The sequence below is a fragment of the Emydura macquarii genome, unplaced genomic scaffold (genome assembly GCF_026122565.2).
Source record: "Emydura macquarii macquarii isolate MOO-44397 ecotype Brisbane River unplaced genomic scaffold, CSIRO-AGI_Emac_v2 contig_2636, whole genome shotgun sequence".
In the NCBI taxonomy this organism is placed as follows: domain Eukaryota; kingdom Metazoa; phylum Chordata; order Testudines; family Chelidae; genus Emydura; species Emydura macquarii.
This window is the reverse complement of record NW_027132773.1, coordinates 39,428,158-39,442,939: the sequence shown is the minus strand read 5'-3', so window position 1 is coordinate 39,442,939 and position 14,782 is coordinate 39,428,158. Positions and strand designations below refer to the sequence as shown.

Below are 14,782 nucleotides of genomic sequence, written 5' to 3'. Positions count from 1 at the left end.
ACAAACAGTGCTTCTGATTCCCCACACTGGTTATCAAGAAGCCAAAACAAAAATATACATAGCCCCCTTTACTGCATTCCAGTCTCTGGCTCCCAGTCGGCCACTAGGTCCAGTAAAGAGATCAGTTATTTAAAACTCTATGCTCTTTACCGAAAAGGTTTCTCCTGACCCCAAAGGGTCAGCCACAGTACCAGATCAATATAAGTTTAGATCTTACCCAAAATACCACGCTGCCAGCCAATCCTTTAGTAACTAAAACTAAAGGTTTATTATAAAAAGAAACAAACTATAAGAGAAGTGTAAAAGGATTAAAGCAATCAGATACATACAAATGATTTGAAAGTCCATATGTATCAGGTTTCTAGTAGAGTTGTGGAGTTTGCAGGCTTGTATAGTCCCTCTGGTATACATCCAGTTCCTGGATGGGTCTCAGTCCTTTGTTTCACAGCTTCAGTTCAGTTGTAGATGAGTTGATCCAGAGGTAGACGGTAGTCTGAAGACAGACTAAAGACAAAATGGATCTCGGGCAGCTGCCTTTTATGTCCTTTGGTCTTTGCCATGCTGCTTGTGGAATTTTACAGGAACAAGATGGAGTCCAGCGTCACATGAGTAAGTCCTGGTGACTCATCAGGTATATCCCTGGCTTTTTCCCCCTGGGCCCGTTGTGCCTGTGAATTTCCTTAATGGGCCATTAAGCAGGCTAGTGCTGCAGCCATCCTGTCTGGGGTGTCGCCCAGACACAGCACAATTTGAAATACAGATATATCAAACATATCCATAACTTCCATTACATATATAACACATGAACATAAACATCATCATCTTACTTAGCACATTATAACCTTTCTAACAGTACCTGACATGGCATATCTCACATGAATTACTATGATTTTGACATATTGATGTTAAACAACATCATAAATGCCCCCCCACCCCAATCCAGCCAGCGTGACACCCCCAACACGAGATTGGTGTAGAAGGGAGTAATCAGAGCTCCTGAATACACCTCAGGGACCCCCCTAATCCAGCCAGCGTCACACTGTACTGTGCAGACTGTAATTAGTAGTTCTCCTAAGCAGTCTGGTTAATGTGTCACTCCCCCATGAAGCATCTTTTCTCATCTATGTAAGCAGGTAAAAATGGACTTGTACTGAGCCAGTTGTTTGATTGGTTATGGTGCAGTATTTCTTTCCAGCAAAATCCCTTTCAGAGTTCTGTGGAAGCTACTCTGTTACTGCGGTTTTAAATGAGCCAAAAGATGCTGTCAGCTTCCCAGCCAGCTGACTAGAGCTGGATTGACCACACTTATTTTTCTTCCTAATATTTTCCCCTCTAATAAAGCAGCTATAGCTGTGGGAAAACATTCCCTTCCCATATTGTTACTGTTATAATTGGTGGGTCGGTCTGTTACATCTGTGGGTTGAGAGCTCAGTTAAAAAAAAAAACAAAAAAAGCTGCAGACCAGTTCAGTGATTGCTTGTTGCCACTAAAGAAAACACAAAAACTTAGAGCATTATGCTTGGATTTTTCTTTTCTTCCCCACTACTAATCAACTATGTTGTTCTCCAGAAATCTTCCCTATGTCAAATTGCCAATTCATCTCTAATTAGCTTCAGTCAGACTCATGTAGTAATATCCTTTCTGAAAGATCCCTACTCATTATCTTTTTTATGCACATGCAAAACATCAGAAAAAGTGAATGGTTTCTGTCAACCTTTCACATTCCTTGCCAATACATCCTCTGGATAAAAGAAATTCACAGTGGAAAGATATGAACATTCCAGTCACTGTCTGGACAAAAGATTTTTAGTTCACTTCCTATTGATCATGCTGCACGGCTGGATCCTTTTTCAGATTTATACAAATCTTTGGAGTTTCTGTAAACTTCTTAAATTAAGATTGAGATTTAGAATCTTTATCTACAGAAAAAAAAATCCTTAGTTTGTTCAAAAGTTAATACTTCAGGATTTCAGTATAACATTGTTGAAACTTATTTATCTGAAGCCTGAATGAGTTGCCAAGTACAATGACACGAAATGGAGACAATAAGAGAATATTTCGTCTCCCTATCTGGTTTGCTCCTTTTGAAACATTGTGTTTGTGTAGTCATTCCTTTGGAGAGTCTTCAGTTGTCATAGATGAGAACTGATAATATATGAAGGAAAACATATGTATGCAGCTTCCTGAGCCAATTGTGAAGTATCAGACTGCTTTCTGTATGTGCTGGTTTTCTATAAATATATAAATTCAGTAATTCTCTCTCCAGTTATTCAATAAAATTCAAAAGTAGGGAGAATATCCTGTCCCCTTATACTCTACAACCCATGGGTAGGGACCCAAAATTGGATAGCCAGAATGTTTCAAAAAGTCATGTGGCAGCACTGCAACCTCTGGGGTCCCAGCACCACTCAGGTTTGGCCCAGCCATTATGATGATGGGAGTCCAGGTAGGCCAAATTTGAGTAAGTGGCACTGCAACCCCATGATCTAGGGTACAACACCACTCTCAGAAATTTGGTCCAGTAAGGGGGTGGGGCCAAACCTGAGCAGCACAGCAATCCAAGAGGTTATGATGCCCAGAGCGGAGAGCCAAGCCCAGCCAACCCCACTGCACAAGAGCTGCGGGATGAGTGCTGGGTAGGACATGACTGAAACCACCCCAAGGCCTCCACCCCCAGACTATTTACTGGGTAGCAACAGTCCATAAACATTTACAAATGAGTCCTGAGCCCAAAAAGGCTGAGAACCACTTCTCTACAAGGCCTAAAAAGTAGTTAAATCACCTCAGTTGTGCTGTATAGGGGATGGGAGGTAGTTATGCCAAAATCCAAACTGCTTGTGACAGAGGAGTTCAGTGCAGGCCTCATTCTTGTGCTGGCTGTCTGCACAGGAATGAATTTCCCCCTCTATAGCAAGCTAGAGATGTTATGATTGGGCCAGGGTAGGAATGATGTTAAAGGAAGTGGTACAGAATGGTAAAACTTCCACCCAAGGAGGATGGAGTAGGCCATGGCTGCCACAAACCCAGAAACAATTTGAGGGGGCTGCTCTGTGCTCAGGTTCACTGCATAAAACTTGTGTACTCTGACACTGCACATAGCACAGGAGTCTGGTCCTAGCTAAATGAGGGAAAGTTTGATCACATAAAATTAAAAACACAAAAAATACCAATTCATTCTCCAAGTGGCTGAATCTAGCTCATGGTTTAATATTTTGTTAATTACTTCAAAAGTCCTACAGTAAACATCAGACAGACTTAAATCCTTTTATTCTCTCATTTTTTCAGATTCATCGGATGGATGTCTAAAAGCTTCTACACATCAGGGGGCAATAGATGTTTATGTTAGTCAAGTGAGAAAAGTGGATCTGAAAAGCCAGAACGGTTAGCAAATTGCAACATTTTATGGCAACCTTTGATATAAAGGAAAGATTTATGAGATGGTAAAACTTATCCATACTGTATATTTAAATAATTACATTAAAATAATCATTCTTACCTAATTCCCCATTAAAAATGTATATTGGCTCTCAGCACAGTAAGCTCTGCAGGTGACAATGGTATTTAAAATAGATCCCAGAAAATCATCTGGAACTTTCATTTCAGTGTCACTATGGGAATCTTGCACTTTCCACCTTTCTTCCAGCAATCTTCCTCCACCAAATCAGTAAAATACTGCAGAACTGACTAGGATTGTAATCCTCCTTTGCCTCATCAATGCAGTTAACTTCATAGTGTTGGCAAGTGTGTGGAACTGATGAGGCTCATAAGTTTATTTAATTTCTCCATGCCCTTTTCCCATGAAAAGAATTACCATGTGTGGAGACCCTGAAATTAAAATGGCAAAGCAGCAATACAAGGGAAGGCAGAGCCAGGGAGATGACACATGCCCCTGCATCTGGACATGTTGTTAAATAAGTTAATTACTCCCTAATTTCTGCTGTCTAATTACTTACGCATCACAGCCTGACTTGTTAAAACAACACCCTTAAAAAGCTGGATTCATCCCTTCGCCATTTGAAAGAGCAGAGCTGAAGGCCTTGTTATAGTAGAGCTTCTCAAGCTCTGCAAGTGTTTCATGTTACAGTATTAAGAGTAATGCATTTGCAAAAGTACTCTTCATTCTCAGTTCTGATGTGCCTTTGCACTCTCTGTGTTTCTGTGTGGTCATTTGCCTTTGGATAACCCTCCACCGTTATCCCTGAAATGAGGAATAAATCCTGTAGAAATGTAGTGGTTAGCAAAAGAGGAAGGAAAGGTACTGAATTAATTCCTGTGTGCTATCTTCTGTTGTCCTGCACTAGCCACTCCATCTCCTGTAGTGGGAACAACTATGTTCATATCACTATCTAACCAGGTGTGGAATTACCAGGAACTCACATTAATGTTTAATCAGTGGGAGAGGGCCTGTTTCAGAAGTGTAATAAAGAAAAATATTATTAAGCTGATTTTCAAAACATACTCTGACATCTGTTCCAGTGGACAAAGACAAAACAGGTCAAATTTTGCTCTCAGTTATACAATGTAAATCCAGAATAACTGTTGACATCAGTGGAGCATAACCTGGCCTGTAAGGTCAAAATGACTGAATGTTTATCAAGTTTATGGGCTAGACCACTGAGTCTGACCAAGCAGGACATGAGGATGAAGAAGAAGTATCTCTAAGCCCTCTTTCCATTCCCTTGATCCTGGGGCTGGTTCTGTGCCCATCATAATTTATGATACCCTGAATTATGCTGATAGTTGCGGTCCTCCATGGAGGGTCAGGAACAGATGACACAGAGCTGGCTATATGCCACCTGGGATTCCCATACGTGAGAGGAATCCCCAGCTGCCTTATTAGGGTAGCTTTCTGAGTGCCTTGTGCTACCTGGGGTAGGGATAGGCTCAGGCTCTATATGTTTGTTGTTTACATTTTCTTGTATAGGCAGCATCATGGATATTACTTTGGAGGACTGATATATAAATAATGTATCAAAGTCCTAGTTATGTTCAGTGTTGGGCCTACAGTATACAAGTAGCAATATAAAAATGAAAAAATTTTCAAAACAAAAGCAGGAATCAGGCTGAAAATAAGAAACGTTTATACAGAAAATGTGTTTGTGTTTTGTTGTTTTTTTGCTTTAATGCACAGAGCACAGCTACTGGAGATTCTTGATCTAACAACTCCAAGTATGTCTGAGACTGGCAGGTGGATGGCCCAGCGATTAGCTTCAACCCTATAGGAGGCCCACATTTAGGGAAAGTAGTTCAGAATTCCTGTTCCAATAGAGGCCAGACTTCCAGGTTTTAATCTCAAGATTATGGTAGTGCAGATTACTGAAGCTGTTGTGATTTTGCTAACAGATCATCTTAAAATGTAATTGACAGTACCTGTGGAATAAGCAGCAATCTGTTCCCCAAGGTAGACTCATTGTGAAGCTGCATCTTCTTAATGGATATGAAGTGCTAGCTCGTTGCTATAAGGGGACGATATCGCAGAAGATTGCTGCTTGTATTGACAGTGCATACTGCTACACGGTCTTCTGTTTGCAGTAATTGAGAGTATCTGTATCCACAAGAGTGTTTTTTATCCTCCTTGAGGCAAAAAAGGAAATCAGCACTTCTGAAGATTCTTCAGAAAAATCGGACTCTCTCTCCCATGATAGCTCAGAAAAGTGTGGAATAGCAGGGGCCACTTTCTCTGTTAGTTGAGTTTCTGATGCCTATTTGCATGCTTTGTCTTGGATATTAACATGAATGTCTTTCATTTTAATTTATAACAGGCTCTATTACAGTCAAGGTACCTGCCTCTCTTAAAGCTTATTTACAGTTATCTGGAAGCAAGATTGATGTGAGCTCAGAGATCCAGTTACAGGAAACCCAGTGTGCCCCTAAAGAGGGTCACACAACTATTACTGGTAAGACTTGCTTTTTTTGCTTTTAATAAATCTGTCTGGCCTAAATAAAATATAGATATGTTGGATTATGGTTTTATTGCTCTTGGTTTCTTCCTGTTCTGTCTGCTTCAACTTCAGATGTTTATTGTGCCAATGACCTCCACATCTGTTACTAGATGCCTCTTTTATTATGCCTTCATAAATGACATGTGAACACCTATCAGCTGTTTCTCTAGCTAGAATCGTAGGGCCAAATTCATCCCCAACATAACTTCATTGACTTGTATGGAGTTACACTGGGCAAGAATTTGCCCACTGATTTTTAAAGAGAGAGAATAGATTCTTGGTTTAGTCAGCTGAGTATAATTAAATAGGTGACCAGCAAATATGTATTAAAATATAACAAAAGAATCTTTAAGACAAATGTGTTCTGAGTGCCTTTAATAACCAGGGTAAAAGGGGAATGCAGTGCATTTGAGAAACATATATTTCTATATATTATAAGCAGTGCAGGTAGTGCTGCCTATAGATTGATTGCCCAGCACTTCCTATGATAAGATCCTGTTTTCAGTTGTTTATAGCTTTATCAAACTTCAACCTTTCAGGCTGAAATTTTCCATGCAAGGTGTCTGTCTCAGGTGTTTGTTGTTGAAAGTTCAGCAAAAATAGTTCAGCCATTTCTGAGAATGAGATTGGGTAAAAATACATCATTTTGCTTATGTTAAAAAAAATCTTACAACTTTTTCTATAACATCTAGCACCTTCCATTTTGTTGAGACAATCTAGTGCCTCCATTCTTTGGACCAGGGACTTGAAATTTGGCAGAAGGGTCTCAAGGATGTGTTTTTCACTATCCCCATGATAATCCACCCAAATTTAGCAAAGTTATAAGCCTTTGAAAGATCAGTTTGTACATGCTAATAGAGGCTTGCTGGAGTTTGGCAGCTAGAGTCCATCTACACTGAGCATGCTCCATTCTCTCACAGCTCTGACATGCTGATGAGACTGCGTATGCATCGTCCTCACAGAGCAACCGAGCATGCTCCATCCTGGCTGCATCAGGGCCAAAAGCAGGCAGGGGTTACTGTAGCAACAGGTACACAAACTGAGAGAAGGAAAACTGTTTCTGCTGGGCTCTCAATGCCCCCTCTGTTGGGGCCCAGCCGATAAGGCAGGGAAGGAGGGAGCAGGCACACTGGACTGTAGAGGGTAAAAAAGGGGGGGTGAAAGGATGGTACAGAAGCCAGAGAGGGACAGGAACCAGGGTGGGCAGGAGCTGAGGGATAGTGGATAGGAACAGAGAGGGACAGTGTCAGAAGTCAGGGAGCAGGGCTGGATGTGGGACAGTGGATAGGACTATGTGGGGAGGGGCTGGAGCTGGGATGAAGGAGTTAATAGGTGCAGGGAGGACAAAGGCTGGGGGCACAAAGAAGCATCTGTAACCACTAGAGCACAACCAGAATTGAACCTAGGAGTCCTGGGTCTCTACGTTTCTCTGTCATCAGGATATAGCTGTGAAATCCACTGGCAAAGCATGTGTCTCATTCCCCCTCTAGTGACTGGTCCACATAGAGGATAACAGTCTACCATTGCTACCAGTCACTCTATTATCTTCGGTCTGTGTGGTGGAGCTGAAGGTTCCAAACCCTACTGATGATCCATGATGGAACTTGTTTTTTTAATTTTGTTTTTTAAAAGCATAAGAAAATACACACAAAAATCTACGTTAAAAAAATGTTAAAGTTGCAAAGTCAAGCACTCAAAAATGAGGAAATGCCAGAATTAAGGGTAACTGTGCAATTTTAATTTGGCCACCTTGTGCATATGCATCATGTTGCCGTCTTTAATTATATGATCACCTACTATTTTCCCTTCCTCATTCAGTGCACAGTGTGTAATGAAATTCAAATTTTTAAAAAGTAATGCTAAAAGGTCCTCAGTCTGACAACTCCTGCAAGCAGACTCGTTTCTCCAGTGAGGTTCCAGTGAGATGGGAGTGACTCCATCAATAGACAACATGTCGCAGTGAGTGGGGAGCAGGTGACTGGACAGTGGTTTGGATCTCATGGACCTAATAAAAACCCCATACCTAGTCTTGCAGTATAAAATGGACATATGAAGTGAATGGCCCCTCTTGTACCTTTGGGGTTGATCTTTCTGGTACCAGGATCCAGCACAAGGGTGGGTTTTTTATTTCTTTGTTTTTGGGGGAGGTGGTCAACATCTACTTCTAAAATTCTGTGATTTTTGTGGGGGAGGGATGAGGGGCATATCATCTTTGAGACAGAAATGACCCACAGACTTACCATTCTGCACACAAACAGTTCAGCAGTTTAGACTGAAAATGTCTCCTGATTAGTCAGCCCTCAAATCTACACACCCAAAGGCCACTGAAGTTCATGAGAATGACATGCTGAAGGCAGCATTTGGCCACTAGTTTTCACTTCCCTAAAGAGCCCATGGCATTCCCATAAGACCCCCAATGACTATGGGTATAAAATTCAGTAAGAGATTTTGGGATGATCTTATCTTTGCATCACAAGTTGCTTTATTTCTGTCAATGTCACATTTGAATCATTCTAATATTGATCAGACTCCAACAATCCTAATGCAGATAGTTTAGAGGAAATAACAGTTCATGTTTAAGGTAAGGTGACCATTCCTACCTTATTTTAATGGGATGTAACTGTATTTAATGCCTAATATCCCACATCCTAGTAACAAACCAATATACCGGGTCTTGTATTTCAGCAGTAATTGGGTAAAGGATCATACACTGTGATATTGTATAAGCGACTTCATAGTCTGAATAGAACATTTTGGGGAGCTGTCTTTAAAAATAAATCTTGTCCAAGTCTGTATTTTTATACAGTTTTCCTTTATTTCCTTGAAGTGTAATCAGGCTTCTTTTAACACCCTGCCTTCAACTAATTTAACAATATCATATTATATGTCAAGACTGCCTTTGTAACAGAAAGTATTATTTTTCCAGTAGATCATCTTTTGATACAAGTAGACTCTGAAATAATTACAAATAATTTAATAAAATTAACAGATAGGATACATGGTGAAAAATGTTCCTCCCCATGGAAACCTTAGGGACAGAGTAGCAGCAATTTCACTTGAGTTTCAGCTACACGATATATAAAGCAGATGAAAAAGAACCCTGTGTTTACCAAACTAAAAAAAACCCCACATCACAAGGGGATATCAATTTACATTTTTAAGTCTCTAAGCTAAGGGGTTATTACAGAAATAGTTAACCCTTCAGAAGCTGGCTGGCTTCTGGGTGGTTAATGCTGGGAACTGGCTGTTTTCAATGGATTTTATATATCTCTTGGGAGTGCTAGTGTGAGAGGTCGATGCGGAATTCTTCCAGAGGAGAGTTGGGGTGGAATTCTTGCTTCAAGTGAGTTCTGATCCAATCCACCTCCAGCTATAAGAAACCCTCACTGATCCCTGGTGTAATACTCATGATACTAGTCCTCTCTCTGCTACCAGGTATAATATTGGTCAAGGCAGTAGCAGAATTGTGAGTTCATTGATGGTATACATCCAGGGGAGTTGGGAAGCTACCAAAGAATGGAGCTGCATTTGACCATAGCAAGATGTCAAGCGGGAAACAGTGTAGTGTGAGCAGTGGGTGGAGTGTGCTGGGAGGAGAGGTGATGGGAAAGTTAGAGAAATGGGAAGGCATTTGTTCTCTTGGGAGACGGAGCATCAGTTCAGAGGAGTTGTGGCATTTGCTGTAAGAGGGAGGAAAATAGGAAATATGGAATGAGAGTCTACTCTTTAGCACTTCAGTGTAATTAACAAGCATGAGCCATCAGTTCTCTAAGGAGTCAGTGAGTGCTCTAAGGGAATTGTATATAGAAAATAAAAATAAGTTTTAAGAGTTGGTTTGCAAACTCTATGGCCCAATTTCTTTCTTATCATTGGCTGGCTGCATATCTGGAAAGTGCTAGTATAACTCCATTCTTGGTGCTGATCAGACCAGGCAGAGACTCCTATCTTTTTTTATTTGTCAGTAAGGAAGAAGTGCCTGTGGCCTAACACCTGGTCCATGCCCACTCACTCAAGGCCAGGAATAGTGTAGCTGACATAGAAGGTTTTTGCAAACTATGAATTCTGTTTGTGGAACTATGTGGGCAATGGGAAGGGCACAGGACAGACAGCAACATCCAAGTAATTAAAGTGAAGGATAGTTGTTGGCAGAATTCTGGTGACAGCCTGACTGGCCAAGAGCTTACCTGGCCACCTGCTCTTACCTGCTATAAGATGACTAAAAGGAAGATCATGAAGGTACAAGCAGGCACCATTTGAGAGCAAGACAGAACACAGCAATGGACAGGTTCCTCCTTGTTTGCATTGCCTGTTCATGTGCCGGAGAATACAGACTTACTGGGAGTAGAGGTTGGCGGTAGTGAAGAGATCTTCAAAGGGAAAGAGGGCTGGTCACAGGGAACTGGCAGACAGCCCAGCTATCTCCCCACGCCCCACCCAAGAATTTTTGTTTGCTCATCTGGTCAGTTTTAGTGAAATAATAAATTATCATTAAGTGGTTTTTGCAGCCATTCCAACCCAATTCCACTTTGGGTCTTCAATCAAACTGGAGAATCCTGAGAATTGCTCTTTCTAATCCATTTTTGATATTCTAGCATGTCCATCATTGCAATACCTAGCAAATGGTTAGTAAACATCCTTGAATTTTAAGTCCTTCTGAAAGAATACATCTTTAAGAGTTAGCAAGGAAGCATAATTTCTTTTAATGATAGTATATCTGGGAAAACGGAGGATAGTAAGTTTCCTGTAACTCAACAAAACAAGAGCCACTGACTTTTTGATTTGGAAAATGAAATTAGCAAACTAGACAATAAACCTGCTGCAAGAGAAAATCCCAGTAACTGAAAGTTTCTCAGGCGCAGAGACAAAAAACTAACCAGGCACACTATATTCTGTCTCCCAACAGATCTAGGGCAAAGATACTGCATATGAATATGAAGACAGGCTGAGTAAATTGCATCCTTGGCAGCTTAGTTTGGAATGGGAGAGAAAGCAATTTACAGTGGTTTTTATGGCATCTTATAAACCCTGGTGCCTTGTTTTAAATTTAAATCTCGGATTTAAAAAATGACATCTTTTGAGAAGCATCCTGCTCACCATCCCAGAAGGCAGGGAAAGTTTAACTTAAGCAATCCATTTTCTGAGAGGTCAGAATTATTGCTGGTGTCTCAGAGGGGAGTAAAGTATTGGGGATGTATGAGAACTGGGCAGACTTTTATAAAATTATTGAGCATATGGCTCTCATTTCATTCTCCAAATTGAATTATATTGGTTTTTTGACTGATGTTTGTCAGATGCTATTAACTTTGTACATAGTGTTTCTTCAGTACTTACTGGACCAGTTAATAGCTCATATAACTCGCATATTTTGGGGCCAAATGGGTCCTTCTTTAGGTGTTACTTTGTGGGTTGCCTTTTCCCCTGGCAAAGGGCAAATGGTCAATGCATTAGTCCCAGTCCCCAGAGCCATCCAGCCTCTAATTTAGTGGTGACATTTATAGGGAGGAAAAAAAGCACAGCAACCTTTTTTATAACTCCAAGGGAAACAAGTCACTGGAGAAAGAAGAGACCAGGAGAAACTCTTGGTGGAGTTTGACCCAATACCAAAGATTGTGGTTCTGAAGACTGTAGGGGAAGCCACTTCTAAGATTCCCTTCCTATCTGCTGAATGTCAGCAGGAAACACCTCATGCTCCCACTAACTGATGTCAAGTCCTGCCTCACAGAGGGCACTTTACCTGACAGTGCCACTTTACCACATTGAAATAAGACACAGCTCATTCTGTGTTCAAGAAGCCACAACTTGACACCAATGATCCCTCTAGCTTCCATCCTGTTGCCAGCCTCTCCATCTGTGGCAGAAATCATTGTGAGTGGGCTGGGCGAGATGGCCAGTAACACGTGACATCCTTCAGTATCTTGGATCTTTTCCAGCCAGGTTTCAGGCTGGCTCTTGGTGAAGAGATAGCCTTGGTAGCTTTGAGAGCCTGCTTCTAACTGGCCATGAACAGTGGTGATCCATCCATGATAATACTGCTTGACCTGTCAGTGGTATTAACATGATTGACCATAAGGTGCTGCTGACTCACCTTTAAGAATTTGCAAGGGTCAAAGCAATCTTTCTGATTTTGCTCAGCTCTTCCCTGTCCAAGGGGTCTCAGAGGGTCAGGGCTCATCTTAGAGGACTTTCATTTCTAGTATTCCTTATTGCTCAGTGCCATCTATATTCCAGTGACAGCCAGCTCTAAATGTCTCTTGCACCCAGCAGGAACAACATTGTTTCTTAACTTATGCCAGTTTCTGAATGTTGTTAGAACCTGCTTAAAAGGAATCTGGTTTAAACTAATCCCAGGAAATAGGCAGAGGAAAGTTCTGTGAGGAAATAGCAGCAGCTATAACTGAATTCTGCATCGAAGGCATCAGCTCTCCAACGGTCAAGTCACAAGGCAGTCTCTGGCTGCTAGAAGACTCATTGTTCTGCCTGGACATAATAGAGGCCATGATAACTTTTATATTCTTTGGCTAGCCAGGTGGCCATGCCACTTACTTGCAGATTATCTATGCGTGTCACCTCCAGCCACACATTCTACCGGGGTTGAAGGCAAAGATAATTACAAGTGCTGCAGATGATTTATCATGCAAGCAATTTGCCTTTTAAATAGGGCAGACCAAAGAGATCATATAATCAGAATACTCGCCAATCTTCACTGACTCCCAGTCAAATTTCAGATTTACATGAAGGAGCTGGTTCTCATCTTGAAAACCTGGAAAGAGTTGGACCCTAGCTCCCCAAGACAGCCTCTCCCTCTGTGACCTATTATGAGAGCTGGCAAAGGGAGACACTTCTCCCCCACACCTTGAAGGCAATTGAAAAGCCTTTGCTGCATTTTAACTTTGAGCTTGGATCCCAAAAAGGGAGGTCACCCCATCATTTTCTGTATTCTCAAGGCACTTATTCAAGAATTTCTTTCTTTCTTAGAATCAAATGCTGCTAAAACCCATGTCACCAAAACTGAGTGGGAAGACACTTTCATACAGTTTCACAAAGTCCATATGCACATCCTGGTGAAGCTTTTCTCCTTTAAGCAAGAAGGTTACAAAAAATGTATCTGCAAAAGATGAAATTCCTTCGAGTGAAATAGAATGTTCATTCATATTTTTAATAACACATTAGATCATCTTGTATCCAACAGATCGATTTTTGATTGGTTTCAGTTTGTATTTAACTCAAGAAAATCAAAATCTTTTGAGACCTCTTAAAGTTCATTTAAACTAAAGCCTGGCACTGGCAGCTAACCTTTGGTCAAGTACCACCACAAGATGAGAATAAAAGCTACCATTGACATGTCATTTCTCCATCCATTCTTGCATTAACAGAAAGCAATCCAAGGTCTGGACTCTGATTGCAGAGATTGATTTCCTAATTTTGCACATCATCATATGAAAATTGTTTGGGTTTTAATGGGGATCACAGCTCTCATTTTTATCCATGGATTGTAGGTCCCATGCATATGATTTTTTGTAGATTTTGAAGATTGTTGTGGTTATTCTGCTATTAATTCACATTTAAAATAAATTAAGACCTTGTCTACACTAGCACTTATGTTGGCAAAACTTTTGTCACTCAGGGGTATGAATAAAACACCCCGCAAGTGACAAGTTTTGCCAGCATAAGTGCTTGTGTGCACAGTGCTGTGTTGGCAGCAGATATTCTCCCACTGACATAGTTACTGCCGCTCGTTGAGCCATCGGCATAACAAACTACACGAGCGTTCTTACAGCAACACAGCTGTATCGATACAGCTGTGCCATTGTAAGCTTATAAGTGTAGACATGGCCTTAGTAACTTCTGTGTCGTGTAACTTAACAAGGGGATCATTTTAGCTTTTCCATTCTTCAGGAAGGCCAGTGCATACTTGCCTTTGTCTAGAGAACAATTGTTTTGACTATCAAAGAATGTGGAAAGTTTGCATTTTCTAGGTGTTAAATTGAAAGGGATGTTTAATGGTTAGCTGCAGTATGTTTGGTGTAGATAGGGTATGCTTTGAAATTAAAGCCCTGTTCACACCGCCAAAAACCTAAATGCTATCATTTAGTTTAAACAAGTTAGCAGTCTTCAGAACCCACTTAGAGCATCCTTATTCAGATCACAAGCACTGAAGAGTGTTAACACAAAACTGTGTTCAAAAACTACCCCAGCAAGACTCCAACAGTTTTATAAAATGATTGTAGCTTAGTTGGAAAGTGTTAATTAATTAAGTGCATTAAACTATGTTAAGCTCCAGAGCCTGATTTAAACAGCTAATGGGGATGGATTTAGGAATCTGTTTCCCAGGATCTCTTGGTGACGTGTCCCAGGGGAGTGGAACTTCAGACACTGGACCCTGGTTACATGGAAGTTGGTCTTGTATTCCCCACCAATATGGCCAAGACAACTCCAAATAAATTAAAAGAAATTAATCATTTTTCTTAAAACAGCAAAATACAAAACTAGAGGCTGAGCCCAGACAACATTAGAGCTTTGAAATAACTTGGATATTTTTTCTGTTTAGTTAAAAGATTTTCTCCAGCAGTAATTTAACAAGAGGTGAATGATTCATGAAAAGTTCATCAGTGCAGCTGCCTTTATGCTGCGGTGCTTGCTGGAGTCTATGAAAACACACCAGAGAGATTCACACTTGGCATAGCGAAGCATCTTCAACTCCCACTTCCAACTCCTGGCATATGCCCAACCTATTTGCTCTGTCTCCTCTTCTTACAGCTTAGAAAAGTGGCTGCATTCTAGATACCATAAAAAATTGCTTTCTTTGACAGGGTAACAAGCCTTGTGGATGGGGGTGGAAG

General features: G+C 40.9%; 1 protein-coding gene across 1 annotated transcript in view; it reads left to right on the top strand.

The window, feature by feature from the left end:
• FAM185A (family with sequence similarity 185 member A) overlaps positions 1–14,782 on the top strand; it is a 64,931-nt gene that overhangs the window by 44,440 nt on the left and 5,709 nt on the right. The window contains exons 6-7 of the mRNA XM_067564516.1: positions 3,286–3,381; positions 5,763–5,897. Of these exons, the coding sequence (XP_067420617.1) occupies positions 3,286–3,381; positions 5,763–5,897 (231 nt within the window). The remainder of the gene's footprint in view (positions 1–3,285; positions 3,382–5,762; positions 5,898–14,782) is intronic.